This window comes from Cherax quadricarinatus, chromosome 86 (assembly GCF_038502225.1).
Source record: "Cherax quadricarinatus isolate ZL_2023a chromosome 86, ASM3850222v1, whole genome shotgun sequence".
NCBI classification, from domain to species: Eukaryota; Metazoa; Arthropoda; class Malacostraca; order Decapoda; family Parastacidae; genus Cherax; species Cherax quadricarinatus.
Genome location: NC_091377.1, coordinates 15,029,552 through 15,057,022, shown reverse-complemented (window position 1 = coordinate 15,057,022; position 27,471 = coordinate 15,029,552). Strand labels below are relative to the sequence as shown.

At 45.3% G+C, this 27,471-nt stretch overlaps 1 protein-coding gene across 1 annotated transcript in view; it reads right to left on the bottom strand.

The window, feature by feature from the left end:
* Positions 1-20: 20 nt before the first annotated feature.
* Positions 21-27,471, bottom strand: part of T3dh (Type III alcohol dehydrogenase) — a 186,279-nt gene continuing 158,828 nt past the window's right edge. The window contains exon 2 of the mRNA XM_070103659.1: positions 21-1,087. Coding sequence (XP_069959760.1) covers positions 698-1,087 — 390 coding nt within the window. The 3' untranslated portion in view covers positions 21-697. The remainder of the gene's footprint in view (positions 1,088-27,471) is intronic.

The window sequence follows — 27,471 nt, the reverse complement described above, 5'->3', positions numbered from 1 at the left end:
GAACCCTCATTTTAAGTCACTTATTCATTCATTTAAATTTTATTCATTCAGTTACATTTATTTAATAGACTGATTTTTTTCCTTGAGTCCTCAAAAAATGTGTGAAATACAGAGTGGCATCTGTAGTGTATAATGTTGGAGAACCCTGCGACGCCCACTAGACCATGAGTGTCTTGTTGTGATGACTCAGTTATTATGACAACACAAGAGTTGCTACATCTTACAAGATAATGATACACAGTATGAGATAAAATACGGACCCACGTTATTTTTACCTTGGAAATCTGAATACAAAAAAAAAAAAAAATTAAGAATACTTGTGAAGGTCAATTTAGCTTTCGTAACAGATGACTGCAAAAGATGATACATTGTTGTAGTAATTGTTGTAGGGTAGAAATATGCCTGTGAGTGTGTAGGTATTAGTGTTAATTGGACCTGCACGTACTATATACTATATTCTTATATTTAATTTACGTGAAATTTATATCAGGCTTAATTAATTCCATACAAGTTGGCAGCAAGAACTTTACTCCCTTGTTCTACAGGCAGCTGAGGCCTCCTAGTGCCCCTGTGATGGCCTGGTGAAGACATAACACTAACACATGTGAAGACTCATAATGACATAAATCAACAGCGGAAACCATCCAAATAGACTTTTTTTTTTTGTCAACTAAAATGACTGCCTGTTGTCACCCCACTATCTGTCTCGCGGCCAGGCGAAGTGAACCTTCCAAGTTTTCTCCGGCCCCGCTGCCAGGCGAAGTGAACCTTCCCAGTTTTCTCCGGACCCGCTGCCAGGCGAAGTGAACCTTCCCAGTTTCCTCCGACACCGCTGCCAGGCGAAGTGAACCTTCCCAGTTTTCTCCGGCCCCGCTGCCAGGCGAAGTGAACCTTCCCAGTTTTCTCCGGCCCCGCTGCCAGGCGAAGTGAACCTTCCCAGTTTTCTCCGGCCCCGCTGCCAGGCGAAGTGAACCTTCCCAGTTTTCTCCGGACCCGCTGCCAGGCGAAGTGAACCTTCCCAGTTTCCTCCGACACCGCTGCGAGGAAAAGTGAACCTTCCCAGTTTGCTGTTATTCCTCATGTACATCTGAAACAAGAGTCAGTGACAAAGGTTCAGGACAATAAAAGAATATTTATAAAACGCCTGAAGACTCAGTGTAACACAGACGAGGTGTTATGCACCCTAAATTAGTGCATAGCACAGGAGAGGTGTTATGCACCCTCAGTCAGAGCATAACACAGGCGAGATGTTATGCACTCTCAATCAGTGCATAACACACGCGAGGTGTTATAAACATTCAAATAGTGCATGACACAGGCGAGGTGTTATGAACCCTCAATTTGTACATAACACAGGCGAGGTGTAATGCACAGTCAATCTGTGAATAACACAGGCGAGGTGTTATGCACCCTCAATCTGTGCATGACACAGGCGAGGTGTTATGCACCCTCAATCTGTGCATAACATAGGCGAGGTGTTATGAACCCTCAATCTGTACATAACACAGGCGAGGTGTAATGCACCGTCAATCTGTGTATAACACAGGCGAGGTGTTATGCACACTCAATCTGTGCATGACACAGGCGAGTTGTTACGGTTCCTCAATCTGTGCATGACGTAGGCGAGGTGTTATTCACCCTCATTCTGTGCATAACACAGGCGAGGTGTTATGCTTCATCAATCTGTGAATAACATAGGCGAGGTGTTATGCAAGCTCATTATGTGCATAACACACGTGAGGTGTTATGCACCCTCAATTTGTGCATAACACATTCGACGTGTTATGCAACCTCAATCGATGCATAACACAGGCGAGGTGTTATGCACCCTCAATCTGCGCATAACACAGGCGAGGTGTTGTACACCCTTCAATCTGTGCATAACACAACCGAGGTGTTATGCACCTTCAATCTGTGCATAAGACAGGCGAGGAGTTATGCACCCTCAATCTGCGTATAACACAGGCGAGGTGTTATGCACCCTCAATCTGTGCATTACACAGGCGAGGAGTTATGCACCCTCAATCCGTGCATAACACAGGAGAGGTGCTATGTTTCCTTAGTCTGTGCATAACACAGGCGGGGTGTTATGCACCCCAATCTGTGCATAACACAGGAGAGGTGCAATGTTTCCTTAGTCTGTGCATAACACAGGCGGGGTGGTATGCACCCTCAATCTGTGTATAACACAAGCGAGGAGTTATGCACACTCAATCTGTGCATAACACAGTCGAGGTGTCATGCTTCCTTAATCAATGCATAACACAGGCTGGGTGTTACGCAACCTCATTGTGTGCATAGCGCAGGAGAGATGTTATGCACCCTGAATCAGTGCATAACACAGCCGAGGTGTTATGCACCCTCAATGTGTGCACAACATAGGGGAGGTGTTATGCTCCCTCAATGTGTGCATAACACAGGCGAGGTGTTATGCTTCCTCAATCTGTGCATAACACAGCCGAGGTGTTATGCACCCTCAATGTGTGCATAACATAGGGGAGGTGTTATGCACCCTCAATGTGTGCATAACATAGGCGAGGTATTATGCTCCTCAATCTGTGCATAACATAGGCGGGTTGTTATGCACGCTCAATGTGTGAATAACGCAGGCAAAGTGTTATGCACCATCAATCTGTACATAACACAGGCGACGTGTTATGCACCCTCAGTCAGTGCATAAGTCAGGCGAGGTGTTATGCACCCTCAACCTGTGCATAACACAGGCGAGGTGTTATACACCCTTAACCTATGCATAACACAGACCGGTTGCTATGCAGCCTCAATCTGAGCATAACATAGACGAGGTGTTATGCACCCTCATCCTGTGCATAACACAGGCGAGGTGTTATACACCATTAACCTATGCATAACACAGACCGGTTGCTATGCAGCCTCAATCTGAGCATAACATAGACGAGGTGTTATGCACCCTCAACCTGTGCATAACACAGGCGAGGTGTTATACACCATTAACCTTTGCATAACACAGACCGGTTGCTATGCAGCCTCAATCTGAGCATAACATAGACGAGGTGTTATGCACCCTCAACTTGTGCATAACACAGGCGAGGTGTTATGCACCCTCAACCTGTGCATAACACAGGCGAGGTGTTATACACCATTAACCTATGCATAACACAGACTGGTTGCTATGCAGCCTCAATCTGAGCATAACATAGACGAGGTGTTATGCACCCTCAATCTGTTCACAACACAAGTGAGATGTTATACACCCACAATCTGTGCATAACACAAGCGAGGTGTTATGCACCCTCAACCTATGCATAACGCAGTCAAGGTGTTATGCACACTCAATCACTGCATGACACAAACGAGGTGTTATGCACCCTCAATGTGTGCATAAAACAGGCGAGGTTTTATGCCCCCTAATCAGTGCATGACACAGGCGAGGTGTTATGCTTCCTCAATCTGTGCATAGCATAGGTGGGGTGTTATGCACGCTCAATTTGTGCATAATGCAGGGGAGGTGTTATGCACACTCAATCTGTGGATAACACAGGAGAAGTGTTATGCACCCTCAGTTTGTGCATAACACAGGCGAGGTGTTATACACCCTTCAATCTGTGCATAACACAGGCGAGGTGTTATTCACCGTCAATGTGTGCAAAACACAGGTGTGATGTTATGCACCCTCAATCTGTGCATAACACAGGAGAGGTGTTATGCACCTTCAATCTATGTATAACACAGGAAAGGTATTATGCACCCGCAATCTGTACATAACAAAGGCGAAGTGTTATACTCCCTCAATTTGTGCATAACATAGGCGAGGGGTTATGCACCCTCAATGTGTGTTTAACAAAGGCAAGGTGTTATGCATCCTCAAAATGTGCATAACACAGGCGAGGTGTTTTGCACCCTCGATCTGTGCGTAACACAGGCGAGGTATTATGCACCCTCAATCTGTGCATAACACAGGTGAGGTGTTATGCACCATCAATCTGTGCGTAACACAGGCGAGGTATTATGCACCCTCAATCTGTGCATAACACAGGTGAGGTGTTATGCACCCTCAATCTGTGTATAACACAGGTGAGGTGTTATGCACCCTCAATCTGTGTATAACACAGGTGATGTGTTATGCACCCTCAATCTGTGTATAACATAGGCGAGGTGTTATGCACCATCAATCTATGCATAACACAGGCGACGTGTTATGCACCCTCAATCTGTGCATAACACAGGCAGGTTGTTACACACCCTTCAATATGTGCCTAACACAGGCGAGGTGTTATGCACCCTCAACCTGTGCATAACACAGGCGAGATGATATACCCTTAACCTATGCATAACACAGGCCGGTTAAGCATCCTCAATCTGGGCATAACACAGGCGAGGTGTTATGCATGTTCAATTTGTGCATAACACTAACGAGGTGTTATGCACCCTCAATCTGTGCATAACACAGGCAAGATGTTAAACACCCTCAATCTGTGCATAACACAGGCAAGATGTTAAACACCCTCAATCTGTGCATAACACAGGCGAGGTGTTACGCACCCTCAATCTGTGCATAACACAGTCGAGGTGTTATGCACACTTAATCAGTGCATGACACAAACGAGGTGTTATGCATCCTCAATGTGTGCTTAACATAGGTTAGGTTTTATGCGCCCTCAATCTGTGCATAACACAGGCGAGTTGTTACGCACCCTCAATCTGTGCATAACACAGTCGAGGTGTTATGCACACTTAATCAGTGCATGACACAAACGAGGTGTTATGCATCCTCAATGTGTGCTTAACATAGGTTAGGTTTTATGCACCCTCAATCTGTGCATAAAACAGTCGATGTGTCATGCTTCCTTAATCTGTGCATAACACAGGCGGGGTGTTATGCATCATAAATCTGTGCATAACACAGGCGAGGTGTTACGCACCCTCAATCTGTGCATAACACAGTCGAGGTGTTATGCACACTTAATCAGTGCATGACACAAACGAGGTGTTATGCATCCTCAATGTGTGCTTAACATAGGTTAGGTTTTATGCACCCTCAATCTGTGCATAAAACAGTCGATGTGTCATGCTTCCTTAATCTGTGCATAACACAGGCGGGGTGTTATGCATCATAAATCTGTGCATAACACGGGCGAGGTGTTATGCACCCTCTATCTGTACATAACACAAGCGAGGTGTTATGCACCTTCAATCTATGTACTACAGGGGAGGAGTTATGCATCCTCAACCTGCGAGGTGTTATGCACCCTCAATCTGTGCATAACACAGTCGAGGTGTCATGCTTCCTTAATCTGTGCATAACACAGGCGGGGTGTTATGCACCCTAAATCTGTGCATAACACAGTCGAGGTGTTATACACCCTCATTGTGTGCATAACGCAGGAAAGGTGTTATGCTTCCTTAATTTGTGCATAACACAGGCGAGGTGTTATGCAACCTCATTGAGTGCATAACGCAGGAGAAGTGTTATGCACCATAAATCTGTGCATAACACGGGCGAGGTGTTATGCACCCTCAATCAGTGCATGACACAGGGGAGGTGTTATGCTTCCTCAATCTGTGCATAACACAGGCGGGGTGTTATGCACCCTCAATCTGTGTATAACACAGGTGAGGTGTTATGCGCCCTCAAACTGTGTATAACATAGGCGAGGTGTTATTCACCATCAATCTGTGCATAACACAGGCGACGTGTTATGCACCCTCAATCTGTGCATAACCCAGGTGGGTTGTTACACACCCCTCAATATGTGCATAACACAGGCGAGGTGTTATGCACCCTCAACCTGTGTATAACACAGGCGAGGTGTTATACACCCTTAACCTATGCATAACACAGGCCGGTTGTTATGCAGCCTCAATCTGTGCATAACACAGGCGAGGTGCTATGCACGTTCAATTTATGCATAACACTAGCGAGGTGTTATGCACCCTCAATCTGTGCACAACACAGGCGAGGTGTTACGCACCCTCAATCTGTGCATAACACAGTCGAAGTGTTATGCACACTTAATCAGTGCATGACACAAACGAGGTGTTATGCATCCTCAATGTGTGCATAACACAGGCGAGGTTTTATGCACCCTTAATCAGTGCATGACACAGGCGAGGTTGTTAGGTAAGACACATATGCAACAGTTAGACAACTTTATTCCGAAACGTTTCGCCTACACAGTAGGCTTCTTCAGTCGAATACAGAAAATAGGCAGGAACAGTAGAGATGTGAAGACGATGTAATCAGTCCATCACCCTTGTAGTCGTAGAATTTGAGGTTGTCAGTCCCTCGGCCTGGAGAAGTTCAGTTCCATAGTCAGGAACTATCTGAAGATCAAGCGACAGTGCGGAGACTTAAATACTGTCGCTTGATCTTCAGATAGTTCCTGACTATGGAACTGAACTTCTCCAGGCCGAGGGACTGACAACCTCAAATTCTACGACTACAAGGGTGATGGACTGATTACATCGTCTTCACATCTCTACTGTTCCTGCCTATTTTCTGTATTCGACTGAAGAAGCCTACTGTGTAGGCGAAACGTTTCGGAATAAAGTTGTCTAACTGTTGCATATGTGTCTTACCTAACAACCTGTCGGTATTGTATACCATTTTGATGTTCACACAGGCGAGGTGTTATGCTTCCTTAGTCTGTGCATAACAGGCGGGGTGTTATGCACGCTCAATATGTGCATAGCACAGGTGAGGGGTTATGCACCCTCAATCTGCTTATAACACAGGTGAGGTGTTATGGACCCTAAATCTGTACATAACACAGGCGAGGTGTCATGCACTCCTCAATCTGTGCATAACACAGGCGAGGTGTTATGCACCATCAATCTGAGCGTAACACAGGCAAGGTGTTATGCACCCTCAATGTTTGCATAACACAGGTGAGGGGTTATGTACCCTCAATCTGCGTATAACACAGGTGAGGTGTTATGGACCCTCAATCTGTGTATAAGACAGGTGAGCTGTTATGCACCCTCAATCTGTGCATAACACACGAGAGGTGTTATGGTTCCTTAGTCTGTGCATAACCAAGGCGAATAGTTATGCACCCTCAATCTGTGCATAACACAGGCGAGGTGTTATGCACCCTCAATCTGTGTATAACACAGGTGAGGTGTTATGCACCTTCAATCTGTGTATAACACAGGTGAGGTGTTATGCACCCTCAATCTGTGTATAACACAGGAGAGGTGTTATGCACTCTCAATCTGTGTATAACACAGGCGAGGTGTTATATTCCCTTAACCTTAGCATCAGACAGGCGAGGTGTTATGCATCCTCAATCTGTGTATAACACAAGCGAGGGGATATGCACCCTCAATCTGTGCATAACACAGTCGAGGTGTTATGCTTCCTTAGTCTGTGCATAATATAGGTGGGGTGTTATGCACGCTCAATATGTGTGTGAAGAAATTTTCTCCAGGAGGGGGGTATCAGCCCCCTTCAGCCCCTTTCAGCCCTGAGGGGCCCAGCCCTCTCAGAAGGGGCAAATATCTTGTTTACTGCTACAGCGAGTAATTGATCCCAGATGCAGTACCAGTATACGACCTGTGGTCAAGCAACCGCCGCTCTGTGAGGTCCAGTGTTGCAGAGTGTATTTTAATAAGAGACAGTACATCTCTTACCTTAGGACAATTAAGGTAAATCCTGCTCCCACTTTATTACCATAGTAAAGATAGTGGACATTGTTGTCTATGCTTAAGACAGCAAGAATCAAACATTCTGCTTTGCTTCATCGAGGAAGTGGCAAGGAAGCAAAAGTACTATGTCAGCTTTTCCTTTGTGCAAGGGGCAGTAATGGCGTGGGGTGCTGTGGTGTCTTCAGATTACTTTTGACTCTACTGAGAGTGACACTGACGCCAGGATAACCAACAAAGAACACTGATCTGTGCGTTAGTGTGAACAAAGTATCTCATAAAACACAATAAACACTTATGAGAAGTCTGATCAGCTTCTTTAGTGATAAGATTGTGAACAATAAAGACAAATCTTGTGGAACATAGTGTACCAGTGTGCGTATTCCTAGACTATGGAAGACGTGGACATCCAAGGACACTTCAGCTTCTATCAAGTCACCGATACCTGTTGAAGGTGTGAACACCATAGCTCACGCTACAAGAGCAAGGTAGGTTACGAATTTCTTGTAGTACGGGGGACTGCGCAGTTCTTGAGTCGCAAGGAGTTTGTAATCAACCTATAGTCGGCAGTTATGTGCGGACTTTTGAGTCCACACAAGTAAGTTTGTCAGCCATCAGTGAATGAAATATGCTGACATAACACCCCCTAGGAGTAATTTATAATCTTACAAATTATGATCTATTCCAGCCCGTTGAGAGATGATCATGACAACAATTCAAGATCTCGTCTGCAGGGGCGGCTGTGTAGACGATTTGCTGTCTTTTATCAGCTAAGTGTTCCCTATGTTTAAATTTACAAACTGTATAAGCTTAGCTGGTAATCCCATTTCTCAACAAGGGCAGTGGTGTCTATAATGTTAGCAATAGTGATGAGCGTAATATAAGTGGTGGTGAAGAGTGTGATGAGGGCAATGGTGTCTATAATGTTAGTAATAGTGATGAATGTAATATAAGTGGTGGTGAAGAGTGTGATGAGGGCAGTTGTGTCTATAATGTTAGTAACAGTGATGAGCGTAATATAAGTAGCAGTGCAGAGTGTGATGAGGTTAACCACTTTGACATTAATGTTGAATACCTGGAGTTTACCTGGAGAGAGTTTCGGGGGTCAACGCCCCCGCGGCCCGGTCTGTGACCAGGCCTCCTGGTGGATCAGCGCCTGATCAACCAGGCTGTTGCTGCTGGCTGCACGCAAACCAACGTACGAGCCACAGCCCGGCTGATCAGGAACTGTCTTTAGGTGCTTGTCCAGTGCCAGCTTGAAGACTGCCAGGGGTCTGTTGGTAATCCCCCTTATGTGTGCTGGGAGGCAGTTGAACAGTCTCGGGCCCCTGACACTTATTGTATGGTCTCTTAACGTGCTAGTGACACCCCTGCTTTTCATTGGGGGGATGGTGCATCGTCTGCCAAGTCTTTTGCTTTCGTAGTGAGTGATTTTCGTGTGCAAGTTTGGTACTAGTCCCTCTAGGATTTTCCAGGTGTATATAATCATGTATCTCTCCCTCCTGCGTTCCAGGGAATACAGGTTTAGAAACCTCAAAAATGTAATGAACACAATGTTGGTAGTGGTGTTGGTGATGACAGTTATAGTGTTGTGTGTAATGTTAGTGGGGGAGGGAATGTGAGTGGTGGTGTCACCTATCATACATTCACACATGAACAGCGTCGTGCTCTGAGTAAACAAAGACTCCCACGAGGCCTTACAACTGGAAGTGCACTTAAAAAACTAATGTATCAGGGTAACATTGCTGACTACCATCAGTACCTACGTAGGCTTAAAATGAGTGAGGAATGTCTGGCCTGCTGGGTGACCTCGAAAATGGCACTATAAGACCCGCATGCCACTTACACCCATACTGCGTGTGTCTAGTGAGGTGAATGTCCCTTCCTCGACTTTCCTATTCACCGGTATCCCTTAGCTCGTCGCCATTATCTACATATGGGATAAGGGCGAGTTTAGCCGATCCAGGATAAACAGCACTCCAAGCCAGCCAGTGAAGGCCAAGTTACATGCAGTTACATCTGTTCTGAATCCCAGAATGCCTTTGAGAACGTTCTACAGTGTTCCGGCCGTACCTTCGGTGTTGTGAGAACTCTTGCGTGTGAGTTGTGACTAGGGATATACCTAGTGAAACACTGGAATTAGTTTTCCGTTTTGAAAGGCTAGTACCTGGTAACTCCTTTGGAGACGGTTTTTTAACTGTAACAAGCCAGAGGTTCATCTATAAACATATTAAGTTTGTCCACAGTGAAAATTTGTCTGTCATTCCTAGACACGTGTGCTAGCTGTGTTAAGTGCTGTGGGTTTGGAGTAATTAACGAGTAGTGCAATATTGGTAACTCTCGAGACGACTGTGGCCCCGTGAATGACCTTGAAAATCGCACTGCGACCCGCAGGCCACTACACCCATATTGCCTGTGTCTAGCAAGGTGAATATCCCTTGTCCCTTCTATTCACCGGTATCCTTTAGCCCATCGCCAGTGTGAAACTCCTGTCAGCTATGAGTATAGCTGATGGTGTTGACGTAGATGATGGTGAAGGCAGATTTGAAACATATTTTAGTAAACAGGCTCGGAAAAAAGAATGAGGCTTCCAGAGAAAGCTTGCTGAAAGCAATACAGTGGGCGCACACCCTCCCAAAGCTGTCAGGTTAGATTTCCCTAACAACACTGATCAAGAGACCAAGTGTAACTGGTTTTTCGAAGCTAGTATAGACAACCTAGAGAAAACGATCAAGTTTGTCCACGATGAGGATAACTACGTCTTTGTACCTAATGAATCAGCATTTATAGACAAACTTCTCACTCGCGAATATGCCAACATCAAACTCCGAGCAGCCCCACCAAGAGCACATGAAGTGCTTATTGTCATCTATAACGTCAACAAGCACTTGAATCCTCAATATCTGGTGTCAGAGCAAGTTGCAAGCCCTCGTCGACTTTCCAACGGTCTGATATTAGCTGAGTGGACTGGCCAGGGGACTCTGCCACACTATATTCACTCCCGCACAGCCCTCAACAGACGCTATTACATTGCATTGTACAGACCTCCTCAACGTCGATGCTATAAGTGTCAACGCTGGGGCCACATTGCCAGGAAATGCCCATCTAAGTCACACTGGTGTGCAGTGTGTGCCAATGCTCATCCTTCTGAACGGTGTTATGATATGATCAAACAGCAACAGACTGTTGCTAAACAATGTATCAACTGTAAGACCTCAGGAGTCACAGCAGCTCATACTGACTGCAGTGTGAGGGCTGATCGCATCGCAGCCAACCGCACTTCACCCTGTACCCCTCATTATGACCCCCCAGGACTACCAGGTACCTCGAGTCTGAATACTGGCTCATGCCTGCCCTCAGACAATGGGGTTGAGCACCTCACCTGGGGAGCACGTCAACAGACCCCCATCACGTCGGCTGTCAATACCAGCCTAGCTGAGTCAGCTGACAGTCAGCCAACGAGCTCAGCTGACCGGGACTTCACGTCTCCAGATGTTCCAAGTCTTGCTCCTGTGGTATACAACCTGATGTCGCGCATAAAAGTACTGGAAACACAACAATTTCTCCTGAAACAACAACTTGAACAACACAAGGAAAGATGTGTAGAGTGTACCAATAACAAGATTGTCACAATTTGTGAAAGCAAGTATAAGGTTGCTGAACAAGGTGGTGGTGGTGTTCTTAATTACAGTAATGACGAATATATTACTTGTGTTGATAACTGTAGTGAGCATCATAATGAAGGCTATGGTGTCAATGATGTTAGTAATAGTGATGACCGTAATATAAGTGGTGGTGAAGAGTGTGATGAGGGCAATGGTGTCTATAATGTTAGTAATAGTGATGAGCGTAATATAAGTGGTGGTGAAGAGTGTGATGAGAGCAGTGGTGTCTATAATGTTAGTAATAGTGATGAGCGTAATATAAGTGGTGGTGAAGAGTGTGATGAGAGCGGTGGTGTCTATAATGTTAGTAATAGTGATGAGCGTAATATAAGTGGTGGTGCAGAGTGTGATGAGGTTAACCACATAGACATTAACGTTGAATACAATACTGTTGATAAATGTAATGAACACAATGTTGGTAGTGGCGCTGGTGATGACAGTTGTAGTGTTGCATGTAATGTTAGTGGAGGAGGGAATGTGAGTGGTGGTGTCACCTATCATACATTCACACATAAACAACGTCGTGCTCTGGGTTTACGAAGACTCCCACGAGGCCTAACAACTGGAAGTGCACTTACAAAACTCATGGACAAGGGTGGCACTGTTGACATTGATAAGGTCTGCTATTTATATGAAATTTTTTTTCATTATGCTGAGAAACTCAAGATGATCCCAGGACTACTATAATGGATCAAAACTCGTATAAACTTTCTATATTAAGCTGGAATACTGCATCACTTAAAAAAAGACTTCCTGACCTTCATCATAAAGTAACCACCGAACCCATTGATGTTGTGTGTCTACAAGAGTGCAGAGTCCCTGAAAAATCCCAACCCCCTAAATTACCATCATTTGTTGCATATAACCTCAAATCTACTAACTCTTGTGTTCTATATATTAAAAAATCACTTCCCCATCAACTTCTTGCAGATAAGAAAACAGAGGGGCTACAATATCACGGTGTTAGGATTTATATAGGGAACTTTGCTCTCAACATATTTAACTTGTATGCTCCTGCTGATAAATTTAATTACTTGGAGCTCCCAACTTGTGCTCATTCTGAGCCTACTCTTATTATTGGCGATTACAATGCGAGACACAAAAGCATTGGAAACTCACAGTTTGGTAATCGTAATGGCAATCAACTGTTGTCACTCTTAAACAGTCATGATAATGTCCAAATTGTAGGTGACCTTGAACCCACACATATCTATGGAGGCGTCCTTGATCTGTGCCTGGGCTTCAACATTACTTCTGCCAGCTGTGAGTCTTCCATTGTAACAGATATAGCGTCTGATCATTTCCCTAGGCTAACCTCACTAGATATTGGTAATACTATCCTTCCTGGTGGGATATTCAAACGGAAACGTTTTAATGTTCCTACAGATCAGCATGATGACTTTGTTGCACATGTGACTGACTGGTATAATTCCTATGAGAGTTCCTTTGTAGAGACCTTTAACAATGATCTTGTGAGCAGTATTCAGAACTACTTAGAGCCACCACTGAAACCTCTTGGTACTCTAAACCCAACAAACTTCCATAATAATCATACCTCCTTCAAAAACCATATTATTACAATGATTCTAAACTTCGTACACTGAAACGTACTGCTCGCAGACTAGGCCTAGCCTATAGAAAACATCGTACCCCTGGAATGCTGAGGCTCTTCCAAACTGCCCTTGCTGCTGCCAGAGAGCGTATGACAGAGCTGCGGCAAACAGACTGGGAACAATTTGTCAACGGTCTTAATGCTCACACCCCACTTAGCCGGGCATGGAGGGACATAAATAGAATTAAGGGTAACAGAACTGGGCAGATCGCGCACCCTCATCCCTTACATAGGGCGAATGAGTTAGTGCTTGGGCTGCTACATCTAGCTATGATAATCTTCCCAGTACCACACAGGCAAAATTAAATGACAAATATGATGAAAGGGAGAGACTTCTTTGCTTTATGCTCAGCAAGGCAGATGATTGCAACATTCCTTTCACTAATTATGAACTTGATGCAGCACTAACTAAGGGCAACTCCACGTCGCCTGGTGAGGATGGTATTACTTACAACATACTCAGATTGCTGTGTCGAGTACCAGGTAATCCATTACTTGAATTATATAACATGAACTATGTAACTGGGGAGCTCCCTCAATATTGGACCAACAGCCTCATCATTCCAATTCCTAAGCCCAATCAACAAAATGCATTTCGCCCAATATCTCTTACTAGCTGCTTGTGTAAAACATTTGAGAGAATGATTCTTAATCGTCTCATGTACAGAATCAAACAATTTTTGTCTCCCCGGTTACATGGTTTTATGCATGGAAGGAGCATGCATCATTGCATAGCCACCTTTCTCACTCTGCACACTGACAGCTCATACACTACCTTCCTTGACCTTAAATCCGCTTTCGATGTAGCCAACCGACATGTAATCATTAGTGAACTTGACAGAATGGATGTTGGAGGATGGCTTCTCCGCTGGATTAAAGGCTACCTGTCAAACAGAAAATCGTCTGTGTTGTTCCAGGGACATAGAAGTGTAACTAAAGACTTTGAATTAGGAACCCCACAGGGAGGTGTGCTCAGTCCCACACTGTTCAATATTCTAATTAATGCATTACTTAATGCTATGCCTAGTCAGCCCCATCATTATGTGATTAGTTTTGCTGATGATATAATGATTCACACCACCGGATTCTCCAACACCCAAAACATTCTTAATCATGTACTAGCCTCGTGTCAGGACCTGGCGTTGATAATCTCTACTGATAAAACAAAGATACTCAATAGGCGTCCTCCTCGACAGAGAGGCACAGTTCGTCAGATCCAGTTGCATGATGGGTCTCTTCTAGAATATGTAAGCAGATACAGGTATATAGGCTTTGAGGTTCCACTACTTGGACCTGTTGTAACAAGACTTTGTCGCCAATACAAAGAAAGACTAAGAGCACTTAGAGTTGTGGCTGGGTTTCACCCCAGGTATGGTGCTAATGTTAAAATTGTGAAAATGATGTATCTTGCTTATATTAGATCATTGGTTGATTATGCTGCGCCACTACTTGCTCTTGTGTCTGACTGGAAGCTTGGAGGGCTGGAAAAACTGCAGAACGAAGCAATGAGGATCATTTTAGGATGCCCTCGTACTGCCAAAATTTTAAATATGCAAAAAGAACTTGATATTCCAAGCATCAGAGATCGTGTTACTGAAAGAAATATCCTAATTGGGGTTAATATGCTCAGGCAAGCTCATTCAAACCCCTGCACAGAAGCCCTCCAGACTTTCCTCAGCACTGGTGAACACTCCTCCAGATGGATCGAAAAAACTGGAACCGACCCCCGCATGAATCAGATACATGATCTATGTCAAGTAAGGCAACAGCGGCACTTCTCCGCTCCATGGAATATTACCCCATTCCAAACTACCATTCCTCCATTTCCCCCAAACTACTTCTTAAATCACAACCAAAACTTCGCCTTGAAGCCAAACATGAGGCCTTAAGCTGTATTGATAACTTAGTCACACAGCACACACTCTCGCAAATTATTTACGCTGATGGTTCTGTTCACCAATCTACTGGTGCAGCTGGTAGTGCTGCTGTTGTCGTACAGAGTGATGGCTCTCTTAAAGAAATTGGAGCACGCATCAATAATTGGGCCTCTACCCTTCAGACAGAGCTGTTTGCCATACCCCTTGCACTGAAATGCATCTATGTATCAAAGATTGACAGTTTAATTGTAACTGATTCTCTGTCATCCATAAATGCTCTCAACTCATTAAGCATAAATTGTGGCATGCTTGTGTCAGAAGCCAGACACAGGTATGGTAGGATTGTGGACAGTGGAGTCAGAGTGCACATGCTGTGGATTCTATCTCACATTGGTCTTCAGATGCATGATAGAACTGATAAATTGGCTAAGCTGTATGCTTTCAAAGAGGGAGTAGATTACAATCTTGGCTTGTCAGGTAGTAGTTTGAGAACAATAATACGAAAAGAACTTCAACTGAATTTTATGGACTTAAGGCTCAGGGAGATTGACACCAGTGAGTCCATCTATCATCACTCCATCATGCAGGAGGAGCCACATGTCTATGGTGCATCCAACAAAATAAGCAGACTCTAGGATGTCACTACTGCCCGGCTCCGGCTGGGTTACAAGTATCTTTGGCAGGTTAAATCACCATCACCAGATGTAGACCGAACGAAATGTAAACTTTGCCAGATGGACTATTGTCACACCCTGCGTCATATGTACTGGAGTGTGATAAAATTAATGAATTTAGAAACAACTCACTCAGAAATGTTCAAGAAATGGCAAAGTATTTTATCCACAGTGGTATATTGCAGACCATTCTGGAGAAATACCCTGACTTTGCTAGCTGTAAATAAAGCATTACCACATGTGTGCATGTGTGTGTGTGTGTGTGTGTGTACTCACCTAGTTGTACTCACCTAGTTGAGGTTGCGGGGGTCGAGTCCGAGCTCCTGGCCCCGCCTCTTCACTGATCGCTACTAGGTCACTCTCCCTGAGCCGTGAGCTTTATCATACCTCTGCTTAAAGCTATGTATGGATCCTGCCTCCACTACATCGCTTCCCAAACTATTCCACTTACTGACTACTCTGTGGCTGAAGAAATACTTCCTAACATCCCTGTGATTCATCTGTGTCTTCAGCTTCCAACTGTGTCCCCTTGTTACTGTGTCCAATCTCTGGAACATCCTGTCTTTGTCCACCTTGTCAATTCCTCTCAGTATTTTGTATGTCGTTATCATGTCCCCCCTATCTCTCCTGTCCTCCAGTGTCGTCAGGTTGATTTCCCTTAACCTCTCCTCGTAGGACATACCTCTTAGCTCTGGGACTAGTCTTGTTGCAAACCTTTGCACTTTCTCTAGTTTCTTCACGTGCTTGGCTAGGTGTGGGTTCCAAACTGGTGCCGCATACTCCAATATGGGCCTAACGTACACGGTGTACAGGGTCCTGAATGATTCCTTATTAAGATGTCGGAATGCTGTTCTGAGGTTTGCTAGGCGCCCATATGCTGCAGCAGTTATTTGGTTGATGTGCGCTTCAGGAGATGTGCCTGGTGTTATACTCACCCCAAGATCTTTTTCCTTGAGTGAGGTTTGTAGTCTCTGACCCCCTAGACTGTACTCCGTCTGCGGCCTTCTTTGCCCTTCCCCAATCTTCATGACTTTGCACTTGGTGGGATTGAACTCCAGGAGCCAATTGCTGGACCAGGTCTGCAGCCTGTCCAGATCCCTTTGTAGTTCTGCCTGGTCTTCGATCGAGTGAATTCTTCTCATCAACTTCACGTCATCTGCAAACAGGGACACCTCAGAGTCTATTCCTTCCGTCATGTCGTTCACAAATACCAGAAACAGCACTGGTCCTAGGACTGACCCCTGCGGGACCCCGCTGGTCACAGGTGCCCACTCTGACACCTCGCCACGTACCATGACTCGCTGCTGTCTTCCTGACAAGTATTCCCTGATCCATTGTAGTGCCTTCCCTGTTATCCCTGCTTGGTCCTCCAGTTTTTGCACCAATCTCTTGTGTGGAACTGTGTCAAACGCCTTCTTGCAGTCCAAGAAAATGCAATCCACCCACCCCTCTCTCTCTTGTCTTACTGCTGTCACCATGTCATAGAACTCCAGTAGGTTTGTGACACAGGATTTCCCGTCCCTGAAACCATGTTGGCTGCTGTTGATGAGATCGTTCCTTTCTAGGTGTTCCACCACTCTTCTCCTGATAATCTTCTCCATGATTTTGCATACTATACATGTCAGTGACACTGGTCTGTAGTTTAATGCTTCATGTCTGTCTCCTTTTTTAAAGATTGGGACTACATTTGCTGTCTTCCATGCCTCAGGCAATCTCCCTGTTTCGATAGATGTATTGAATATTGTTGTTAGGGGTACACATAGCGCCTCTGCTCCCTCTCTCAATACCCATGGGGAGATGTTATCTGGCCCCATTGCCTTTGAGGTATCTAGCTCACTCAGAAGCCTCTTCACTTCTTCCTCGGTTGTGTGCACTGTGTCCAGCACTTGGTGGTGTGCCCCACCTCTCCGTCTTTCTGGAGTCCCTTCTGTCTCCTCTGTGAACACTTCTTTGAATCTCTTGTTGAGTTCTTCACATACTTCACGGTCATTTCTTGTTGTCTCTCCTCCTTCCTTCCTTAGCCTGATTACCTGGTCCTTGACTGTTGTTTTCCTCCTGATGTGGCTGTACAACAGTTTCGGGTCAGATTTGGCTTTCGCTGCTATGTCATTTTCATATTGTCTTTGGGCCTCCCTTCTTATCTGTGCATATTCGTTTCTGGCTCTACGACTGTTCTCCTTATTCTCCTGGGTCCTTTGCCTTCTATATTTCTTCCATTCCCTAGCACACTTGGTTTTTGCCTCCCTGCACCTTTGGGTAAACCATGGGCTCATCCTGGCTTTTTCATTATTCCTGTTACCCTTGGGTACAAACCTCTCCTCAGCCTCCTTGCATTTTGTTGCTACATATTCCATCATCTCATTAACTGGCTTCCCTGCCAGTTCTCTGTCCCACTGAACCCCGTTCAGGTAGTTCCTCATTCCTGTGTAGTCCCCTTTCTTGTAGTTTGGCTTCATTCGTCCTGGCCTTCCTGCTTCTCCCTCCACTTGTAGCTCTACTGTGTATTCGAAGCTTAAAACCACATGGTCACTGGCCCCAAGGGGTCTTTCATATGTGATGTCCTCGATATCTGCACTACTCAAGGTGAATACTAAGTCCAGCCTTGCTGGTTCATCCTCTCCTCTCTCTCTTGTAGTGTCCCTTACGTGTTGGCACATGAAGTTTTCCAGTACCACCTCCATCATCTTAGCCCTCCATGTATCTTGGCCCCCATGCGGGTCCAAGTTCTCCCAATCGATCTCCTTGTGGTTAAAGTCACCCATGATCAGGAGCTTTGCCCTGCATGCATGAGCTCTTCTGGCCACTCTAGCCAGTGTGTCAACCATCGCTCTATTGCTCTCGTCGTACTCTTGCCTTGGCCTCCTGCTGTTCTGTGGTGGGTTATACATCACTGCTATTACCACCTTGGGACCTCCAGAGTGAAGTGTTCCCGCTATGTAATCACTTTCTTCTCCGCTGTCTCCTCTCTCCAGCTCATCAAAATTCCAGCGATTTTTGATCAGCAATGCCACTCCTCCACCCCCCCTGTTCCCTCTGTCTTTCCTCAGGATTTGGTATCCCGTTGGAAAGATGGCATCTGTTATCATACCTGTAAGCTTGGTTTCTGTGAGAGCTATGATGTCCGGTGATGCTTCTTTGACTCTTTCATGCCACTCCTCCCACTTATTTGTTATTCCATCAGCGTTTGTGTACCATACCTTCAGTTTCCTTTCCAACACTGTGGTTTGGGGGGCCTGTGAGGGTGGGAGACCTGGTGGCATACTGTGGGATTCTATAGCTCGGTGTTGGGTGGAGGCTGTGGGTATGGATTGTAGTGTGTGTTGGGATGGTGTGATAGGTTGTATGGTTCTGAGAATAGTTGTGTGTGTGCTTGCCCTTGCTGTTCTGTTCTGCTCTGACTGACCTCTGCTGGTTCCATCCTTGTCTCTTTTCCTAGCTCCTTTCGCTTTTTTGTCCTCTCCCTCAGCTGCTGTCGTTCTGATTTTGTTCTGTCTCTGTCTAGGAACACCCTCTTGTACTCTTCCGAGTATTTCAATCGTGGTTTCTCTTGGAGGATCCTGTTCCGCACTGTTTCCGTCCTGAGAATCAGCTTGATTGGTCGGTTTCTCCCCTTCGAGTACCCCCCTATTCTCTGAAAATTTACAATCTCGTCCATCTCTTCACCTATTTCCGTGATGATTTTCTCAATCTCCTTTCTTTCTTCCTGCTGCCTTTCAGTGTGTGTCCTTTCCTCTCTCTCCTGAAGCCCATGGATAAACACTGATTTTGCCCTTTCTTCCTCCCATTGCCTCACCCTCTGTGACTCTGGATCCTGCCTGTATGTGGTCAGTTTCTCCCTTGATTTTTCCAGTGGCTCTTGATAGCCTGGTTGTGCCTCAGCATTCGACCTATCACCCTCTCCATCTGCAACCAGCTGTTCTTCCCTTTCACTCCTTGGTCCTCCTTGGCAGGCTGATATGACCTTAGCATAATTCATAATTCCTTCCTTCCTGTTCGGCCTCGCAGCTTCATATGCTGTGTCTTCTCTGGTCACTGCCCCTGTAACTCGCTTCAGCCTATTTATCTCAACTTCTAGGACCCTTATCTTGGCTACTGCAGTTTCGACTTGTGCCTCCCAATTCTTTGTCTCCTTCTCCAACCTCTTTTCCAATTTCACAGAGAGCTCTTTCTCCATTTTTTCAGAAAGCTCTCCTAATTTTCTCTCCCACTCTTGTTCCATCCTTTTCCACTGCTCCTCCATCCACTCCTCCCTACCAGAACCATTCTCATCTGATCCTTGGTTCCTGCGAGTCCCCACCATTTTTTTTTTTTTTTTTTTTTTTTTTTTCTTTTTGTGAGAGAAGAGAGAAGGGAAAGGTAGAAGGAGAGAGAGAGGGGAAGAGTGAGAAGGGAAAGGGGGAGAGTGAGTGTGAGAGGGGGAAAGAGAGAGAAGGGAAGGGAAGGAGAGGGGGAGAGTGAGAAGGGAAAAATGGAGAAGAGATGGAGAGAGAAAGAGAGCGAGAGAGAGAGCGAGAGAGAGAGAGAGAGAGAGAAGGGAAGGTAGAGAGAGGGGGATAGTGAGAAGGAAAAAGGGGAAGAGAGTGAGAGTGAGAGATTGGGAGAGAGAGAGTGAGGGGAAGGGTAGGAGAGGGGGAGAGTTAGAAGGGAAAATGGGGAAGAGAGAGAGCAAGAGAGAGAGAGAGAGGGAGAGAGGGAGAGAGAGAGAGGGAGAGTGTGAGAGAGAGGGGGAGAGAGAGTGAAGGGAAGTGTAGGAGAGGGGGAGAGTTAGAAGGGAAAATGGGGAAGAGAGAGAGCAAGAGAGAGAGAGCGAGAGAGAGAGAGAGAGAGAGAGAGAGAGAGAGAGAGAGAGAGAGAGAGAGAGAGGGGAGGGAGGGGGAGAGAGAAAGAGAAAGAGAAGGCAAAGAGGGGGAGAGAGAGGGGGCAGAGAGGGGGAGAAGGGGGAAAGAGGGGGGAGATGGAAGAGCGAGAGGGGAGAGAGGCTAGGGGGAGAGGGAGGGGAGGAGGGGAGAGAGATGGGGAAAGGGAGAGGGGAGAGATAATGGGAGGGGAGAGATGTTAGAGGGGGGGAGGTGTTAGAGGTAAGAGATGTTAGAGGGGAGAGATGGGAGAGGGAAGAGAGAGAGATAGGTAGAGAGTGATAGGTAGAGAGAGAGATATAGGTAAAGAGTGAGAAAGGTAGAGATAGGTCTCTACTTAGGATAGGAAGAGGGGGGGAAAGGAGCAAGGTTCAGATGGTCAGTTCACAGGACGGTGTGAAATCCTGTGTATGTGTGTGTTTGCGTGTGTACTACAGCTTACAAGTGCTTGTTCCTGTGTGTGTGTGTGTGTGTGTGTGTGTGTGTGTGTGTGTGTGTGTGTGTGTGTGTATGTGTGTGTATGTGTGTGCATGTGTGTGTGTATGTGTGTGTATCTGTGTATGTGTGTGTATGTGTGTGTGTGTGTGTGTGTGTGTGTGTGTGTGTGTGTGTGTGTGTGTGTGTGTGTGTGTGTATGTGTGTGTATGTGTATGTGTATGTGTGTGTGTGTGTGTGTATTTGTGTGTGTGTGTGTGTGTGTGTGTGTGTGTGTGTGTGTGTGTGTGTGTGTGTGTGTGTGTGTGTGTGTGTATGTGTGTGTGTGTGTGTATGTGTGTGTGTGTGTGTGTGTGTGTGTGTGTGTGTGTGTGTGTGTGTGTGTGTGTGTGTGTGTGTGTGTGTGTGTGTGTGTGTGTGTGTGTGTGTATGTGTGTGTGTGTGTGTATGTGTGTGTACTCACCTATTTGTACTCACCTATTTGTGGTTGCAGGGGTCGAGTCCTAGCTCCTGGCCCCGCCTCTTCACCGGTTGCTACTAGGCCCTCTCTCTCCCCGCTCCATGAGCTTTATCAAACCTCGTCTTAAAACTGTGTATGGTTCCTGCCTCCACTACGTCATTTTCTAGGCTATTCCACTGCCTTACAACTCTATGACTGAAGAAATACTTCCTACTATCTCTCTGACTCATTTGTGTCTTCAACTTCCAATTGTGGCCTCTTGTTTCTGTGTCCCCTCCCTGGAACATCCTGTCTTTGTCCACCTTGTCTATTCCACGCAGTATTTTATATGTCGTTATCATGTCTCCCCTGACCCTCCTGTCCTCCAGTGTCGTCAGGCCGATTTCCCTTAATCTTTCTTCATAGGACATTCCCCTTAGCTCTGGAACTAACCTTGTCGCAAACCTTTGTACTTTCTCTAGTTTCTTGACGTGCTTTATCAAGTGCGGGTTCCAAACAGGTGCTGCATACTCCAGTATGGGCCTGACATACACGGTGTACAGTGTCTTGAATGATTCCTTACTAAGGTATCGGAATGCTGTTCTCAGGTTTGCCAGGCGCCCATATGCTGCAGCAGTTATCTGATTGATGTGTGCTTCCGGAGACATGCTCGGTGTTATACTCACCCCAAGATCTTTCTCCTTGAGTGAGGTTTGCAGTCTTTGGCCACCTAGCCTATACTCTGTCTGTGGTCTTCTGTGCCCCTCCCCAATCTTCATGACTTTGCATTTGGCAGGATTAAATTCGAGAAGCCATTTGCTGGACCAGGTGTCCAGTCTGTCCAGGTCTCTTTGAAGTCCTGCCTGGTCCTCATCAGATTTAATTCTCCTCATTAACTTCACATCATCTGCAAACAGGGACACTTCTGAGTCTAACCCTTCCGTCATGTCGTTCACATATACCAAAAATAGCACTGGTCCTAGGACCGACCCCTGTGGGACCCCGCTCGTCACAGGTGCCCACTGTGATACATCATTACGTACCATGACTCGTTGTTGCCTCCCTGTCAGGTATTCTCTGATCCATTGCAGTGCCCTTCCTGTTATATGCGCCTGATGCTCTAGCTTCTGCACTAATCTCTTGTGAGGAACTGTGTCAAAGGCCTTCTTGCAGTCCAAGAAGATGCAATCAACCCACCCCTCTCTCTCTTGTCTTACTTCTGTTATTTTATCATAAAACTCCAGAAGGTTTGTGACACAGGATTTGCCTTCCATGAATCCGTGCTGGTTGGCATTTATACTCCTGTTCCGTTCCAGGTGCTCCACCACTCTCCTCCTGATAATCTTCTCCATAATTTTGCATACTATACACGTCAATGACACAGGTCTATAGTTTAGTGCCTCTTTTCTGTCTCCTTTTTTAAAAATGGGAACTACATTTGCCGTCTTCCATACCTCAGGTAGTTGCCCAGTTTCCAGGGATGTGTTGAAGATTGTGGTAAGTGGCACACACAACATATCTGCTCCCTCTCTAAGGACCCACGGGGAGATGTTGTCCGGTCCCATTGCCTTTGAGGTATCGATGTCCCTTAGCAGTTTCTTCACCTCCTCCTCATCTGTATGTATGTCGTCCAACACTTGTTGGTGTATTCCTTGCTGGTGTCCCCATCTGGTCTGTCCCCCCAGAGTCCTTCCTGTCTCTACTGTAAATACTTCCTTAAATCTCGTGTTGAGCTCCTCACATACCTCTTGATCATTTCTTGTGAGTTCTCCACCTTCTTTCCTCAGCCTTATCACCTGGTCCTTGACTGTTGTCTTCCTCCTAATGTGGCTATACAGCAGTTTCGGGTCAGATTTGACTTTCGATGCTATGTCGTTTTCATACTGTCGCTGGGCCTCCCTCCTTATCTGTGCATACTCGTTTCTGGCTCTTCTACTAATCTCCTTGTTTTCCTGGGTCCTATGCCTCCTGTACTTTTTCCATTCTCTGTTGCACTTAGTTTTTGCCTCCCTACACCTTCGGGTGAACCAGGGACTTGTTCTGGTCTTCCTATTGTTACTGTTGCCCTTGGGAATGAAACTTTCCTCTGCCTCCTTGCATTTTGTTGCTACATATTCCATCATTTCATTTACTGATTTCCTACCAGTTCTCTGTCCCACTGAACCTCCTGCAGGAAGTTCTTCATACCCTATGTAGTCCCCTCTTTTATAGTCAGGTTTGTCCCCTTCAGTTCCTGTTATTCTCTCCACTTGCAGCTCTACTATGTATTCAAAGCACAGAACCACGTGATCGCTAGCTCCTAGGGGACTCTCGTACTTGATGTCCTCAATGTCTGAACTGCTCAGGGTGAACACAAGATCCAGTCTTGCTGGTTCATCCTTCCCTCTCACTCTGGTAGTGTCCTTGACATGTTGATGCATGAGGTTTTCCAGCACCAAGTCCAACATCCTGGCTCTCCATGTTTCGGGACCCCCATGTGGCTCCAGGTTTTCCCAGTCAATCTCCCTGTGGTTGAAATCCCCCATAACCAGCAACTTTGCTCTGCTGGAGTGAGCTCTTCTTGCCACCTCAGCAAGTGTGTCCACCATTGCTCTGTTGCTCTCTTCATATTCCTCTCTTGGCTTCCTGCAGTGTTCAGTGTTCAGTGGTCAGTCGTCACGTGAGGTCACAGACCCTGAGCTGCTTGGGGATTAGCGTGGACGGTTACAAAGCATGGCTTGCTTCTACAGTGTTTTAAAAGCTGAGGTTGGAGAGTTGAAGGAGGAGGTCTTGCTTCTCCAGGAGGAGATTAGGAGGCTGAAGGTCCACCTCAATGGGCCTGGGAGAGAGTGTGAGGTGGTTGGAGATGTGGGGAATGAGGCTTCTAGCAGTGAGGTGCAGTCTGTCTCTCACTGTGAGGAGGCTGTTGGTGGGGTGGTAGCAACGGCTACCAGCAGTGAGGTGCAGCCCAGCACCTGCTACAAGTTGTTCACAGTAATGGGAGGCGCATCAGAGTAAGGAAAGTTAATAGTGCGGATCTGAAGGTAGGAAATCGCTTCTCTGTTCTCCAGGATGAATGTACTTCAGTGGCCAGTGAAGGTAAGGGTACTACTGCCCCTGCTAATGAAGGTAAGCGCATTCTTGTGGTTGGTGACTCTCAGGTAAGATATGTTGATCGTGCTTTTTGTAATAGGAATAAGAAGATGAGAGATAGAGTGTGCTTCCCTGGAGCTGGTGTTGGGGACATTGTCAACAGACTGGATAATATCATGTCAGGTAATGGGAACAAGCCCATTATCTGTCTCAGTGCTGGTGGAAATGATATTGGGAAGGGTAGGAGAGAAGAGCTGCTAGATAAGTACAGGTCAGCTATAGATTTCATTAAGTCTAAGGGAGGGATCCCAATCATATGTAGCATCTTGCCTAGAAGGGGAGTAGGAAATGAATGGTTGTCTAGGGCAATTGGTGTAAATTGCTGGCTAGACAGATACTGCAAGGAACTTGCAATCCCATTCATTGACAACTGGAACAACTTTTATGGCAAACATGATATGTATGCAAGGGATGGGGTTCATCTCTCTGGGGCAGGGGTGGTAGCACTTGCAGACTCGATTGAGAAGGCCATTGGTGAAATGCCTATGATTTTAAACTGATGGAAGATAGAGGTATGGGTGTGTGTGGGAAACAAGCAGGTTGCAACACTAGGGTTGGAAACAGTAAATGTATAAAAGGCATTCAGCATGAAGTTATAAATAAAGACAATAGAACAGGTCAGCAAACAAAGGGGGACAGCAGAGGGCAGCAAGGGACTAGCTCCCTTAAGGTTTACTATACTAATAGCAGGAGTGTTAGAAATAAGATAGATGAGCTAAGATTAATTGCAAGTGCAGGAAACATAGATATTATTGCTATAACAGAGACCTGGCTCAATCTGAAAGATAGAGAGATGCCCTCTGAATGTCACATACAAGGCTATAAATTATTCCACACTGACAGGGTCAACAGGAAAGGTGGTGGAGTAGCGATGTATGTCAGAGACAATTTAAATTGTTGTGTTAGACAAGATATTAAATTAGAAGCGTCAGCCACTGAATCTGTTTGGTTACAGCTTCTCGAGGGCCGAGAAAAACTAATTTTGGGTGTGATTTACAGGGCCCCAAATCTTGATAGGGAGTGCAGTAAACTTCTATGGGACGAAATTCGTAAGGCATCTACATACGAAAATGTTGTGCTAATGGGAGATTTCAACTATAGACAGATTGACTGGAGCAATTTGACAGGAAATTTAGAGTCGGGTGACTTTCTTGATACGATCCAGGATTGTTTTTTAAAACAGTTTGTGACAGAGCCAACTAGGGGAAATAACCTCCTTGACTTGGTTCTTGCCAGTAGGGAAACACTAATTAATAATCTTGAGGTTAATGATGAGCTTGGGGAGAGTGATCACAAATCACTCAGTTTTAACATATCATGGAATTCCCCTAATAATGGCAATCAAGTCTCCGTCCCTGACTTTCGCTTGGCTGATTTCATAGGACTGAAAAATTACTTAGGTGGGCTGAACTGGAATGACCTGACTAGGGGTCAGGTAGGTGGTGATGGTTGCCGATATGATGCTTTCCAGGGCATAGTTCTAGCTGCTCAGTCAAATTATGTTCCAAATAGGGAAATCAGATCAAACAAAAATGATCCTAAATGGATGAACAATAGATTAAAATATCTGATTGGTCAAAAGAGAGGCATATATAGGCAAATCAAAAGAGGAGAGGGGCAATTAAGAAATCGATATATTCAGTTAAAGAGAGAAATAAAAAAGGGAATTAGAAAAGCAAATAGAGATTATGAGGTTAAAGTTGCAAGAGAATCGAAGACTAACCCAAAAGGATTCTTTCAGGTATACAGAAGTAAGATCAGGGACAAGATAGGCCCACTCAAAAGTTCCTCGGGTCAGCTCACTGACAGTGATAAGGAAATGTGTAGAATTTTTAACACATACTTCCTCTCAGTTTTTACACAGGAGGATACCAGCGATATTCCAGTAATGATAAATTATGTAGAACAGGACGATAATAAACTGTGCACTATTAGGGTCACAAGTGACATGGTCCTTAGGCAAATAGATAAATTAAAACCTAACAAATCCCCAGGCCCTGATGAACTGTATGCAAGGGTTCTAAAGGAATGTAAAGAGGAGCTTAGCACACCTTTGGCTAATCTTTTCAACATATCACTACAAACTGGCATGGTGCCAGATAAGTGGAAAATGGCAAATGTGATACCTATTTTCAAAACAGGTGACAGGTCCTTAGCTTCGAACTATAGACCAATAAGCCTAACCTCCATAGTGGGAAAATTTATGGAATCAATAATTGCCGAGGCAGTTCGTAGCCACCTTGAAAAGCATAAATTAATCAACGAATCTCAGCATGGTTTTACAAAGGGGCGTTCCTGCCTTACGAATTTATTAACTTTTTTCACTAAGGTATTTGAGGAGGTAGATCATGGTAATGAATATGATATTGTGTATATGGACTTCAGTAAGGCTTTTGACAGGGTCCCACATCAGAGACTATTGAGGAAAATTAAAGCACATGGAATAGGAGGAGAAATTTTTTCCTGGATAGAGGCATGGTTGACAAATAGGCAGCAGAGAGTTTGCATAAATGGGGAGAAATCAGAGTGGGGAAGCGTCACGAGCGGTGTTCCACAGGGGTCAGTGTTGGGCCCCCTGCTGTTCACAATCTACATAAACGACATAGATGAGGGCATAAAGAGCGACATCGGCAAGTTTGCCGATGACACCAAAATAGGCCGTCGAATTCATTCTGACGAGGACATTCGAGCACTCCAGGAAGATTTGAATAGACTGATGCAGTGGTCGGAGAAGTGGCAGATGCAGTTTAATATAGACAAATGCAAAGTTCTAAATGTTGGACAGGACAATAACCATGCCACATATAAACTAAATAATGTAGATCTTAATATTACGGATTGCGAAAAAGATTTAGGAGTTCTGGTTAGCAGTAATCTGAAACCAAGACAACAGTGCATAAGTGTTCGCAATAAAGCTAATAGAATCCTTGGCTTCATATCAAGAAGCATAAATAATAGGAGTCCTCAGGTTGTTCTTCAACTCTATACATCCTTGGTTAGGCCTCATTTAGATTATGCTGCACAGTTTTGGTCACCGTATTACAGAATGGATATAAATTCTCTGGAAAATGTACAAAGGAGGATGACAAAGATGATCCCATGTATCAGAAACCTTCCCTATGAGGATAGACTAAGGGCCCTGAAACTGCACTCTCTAG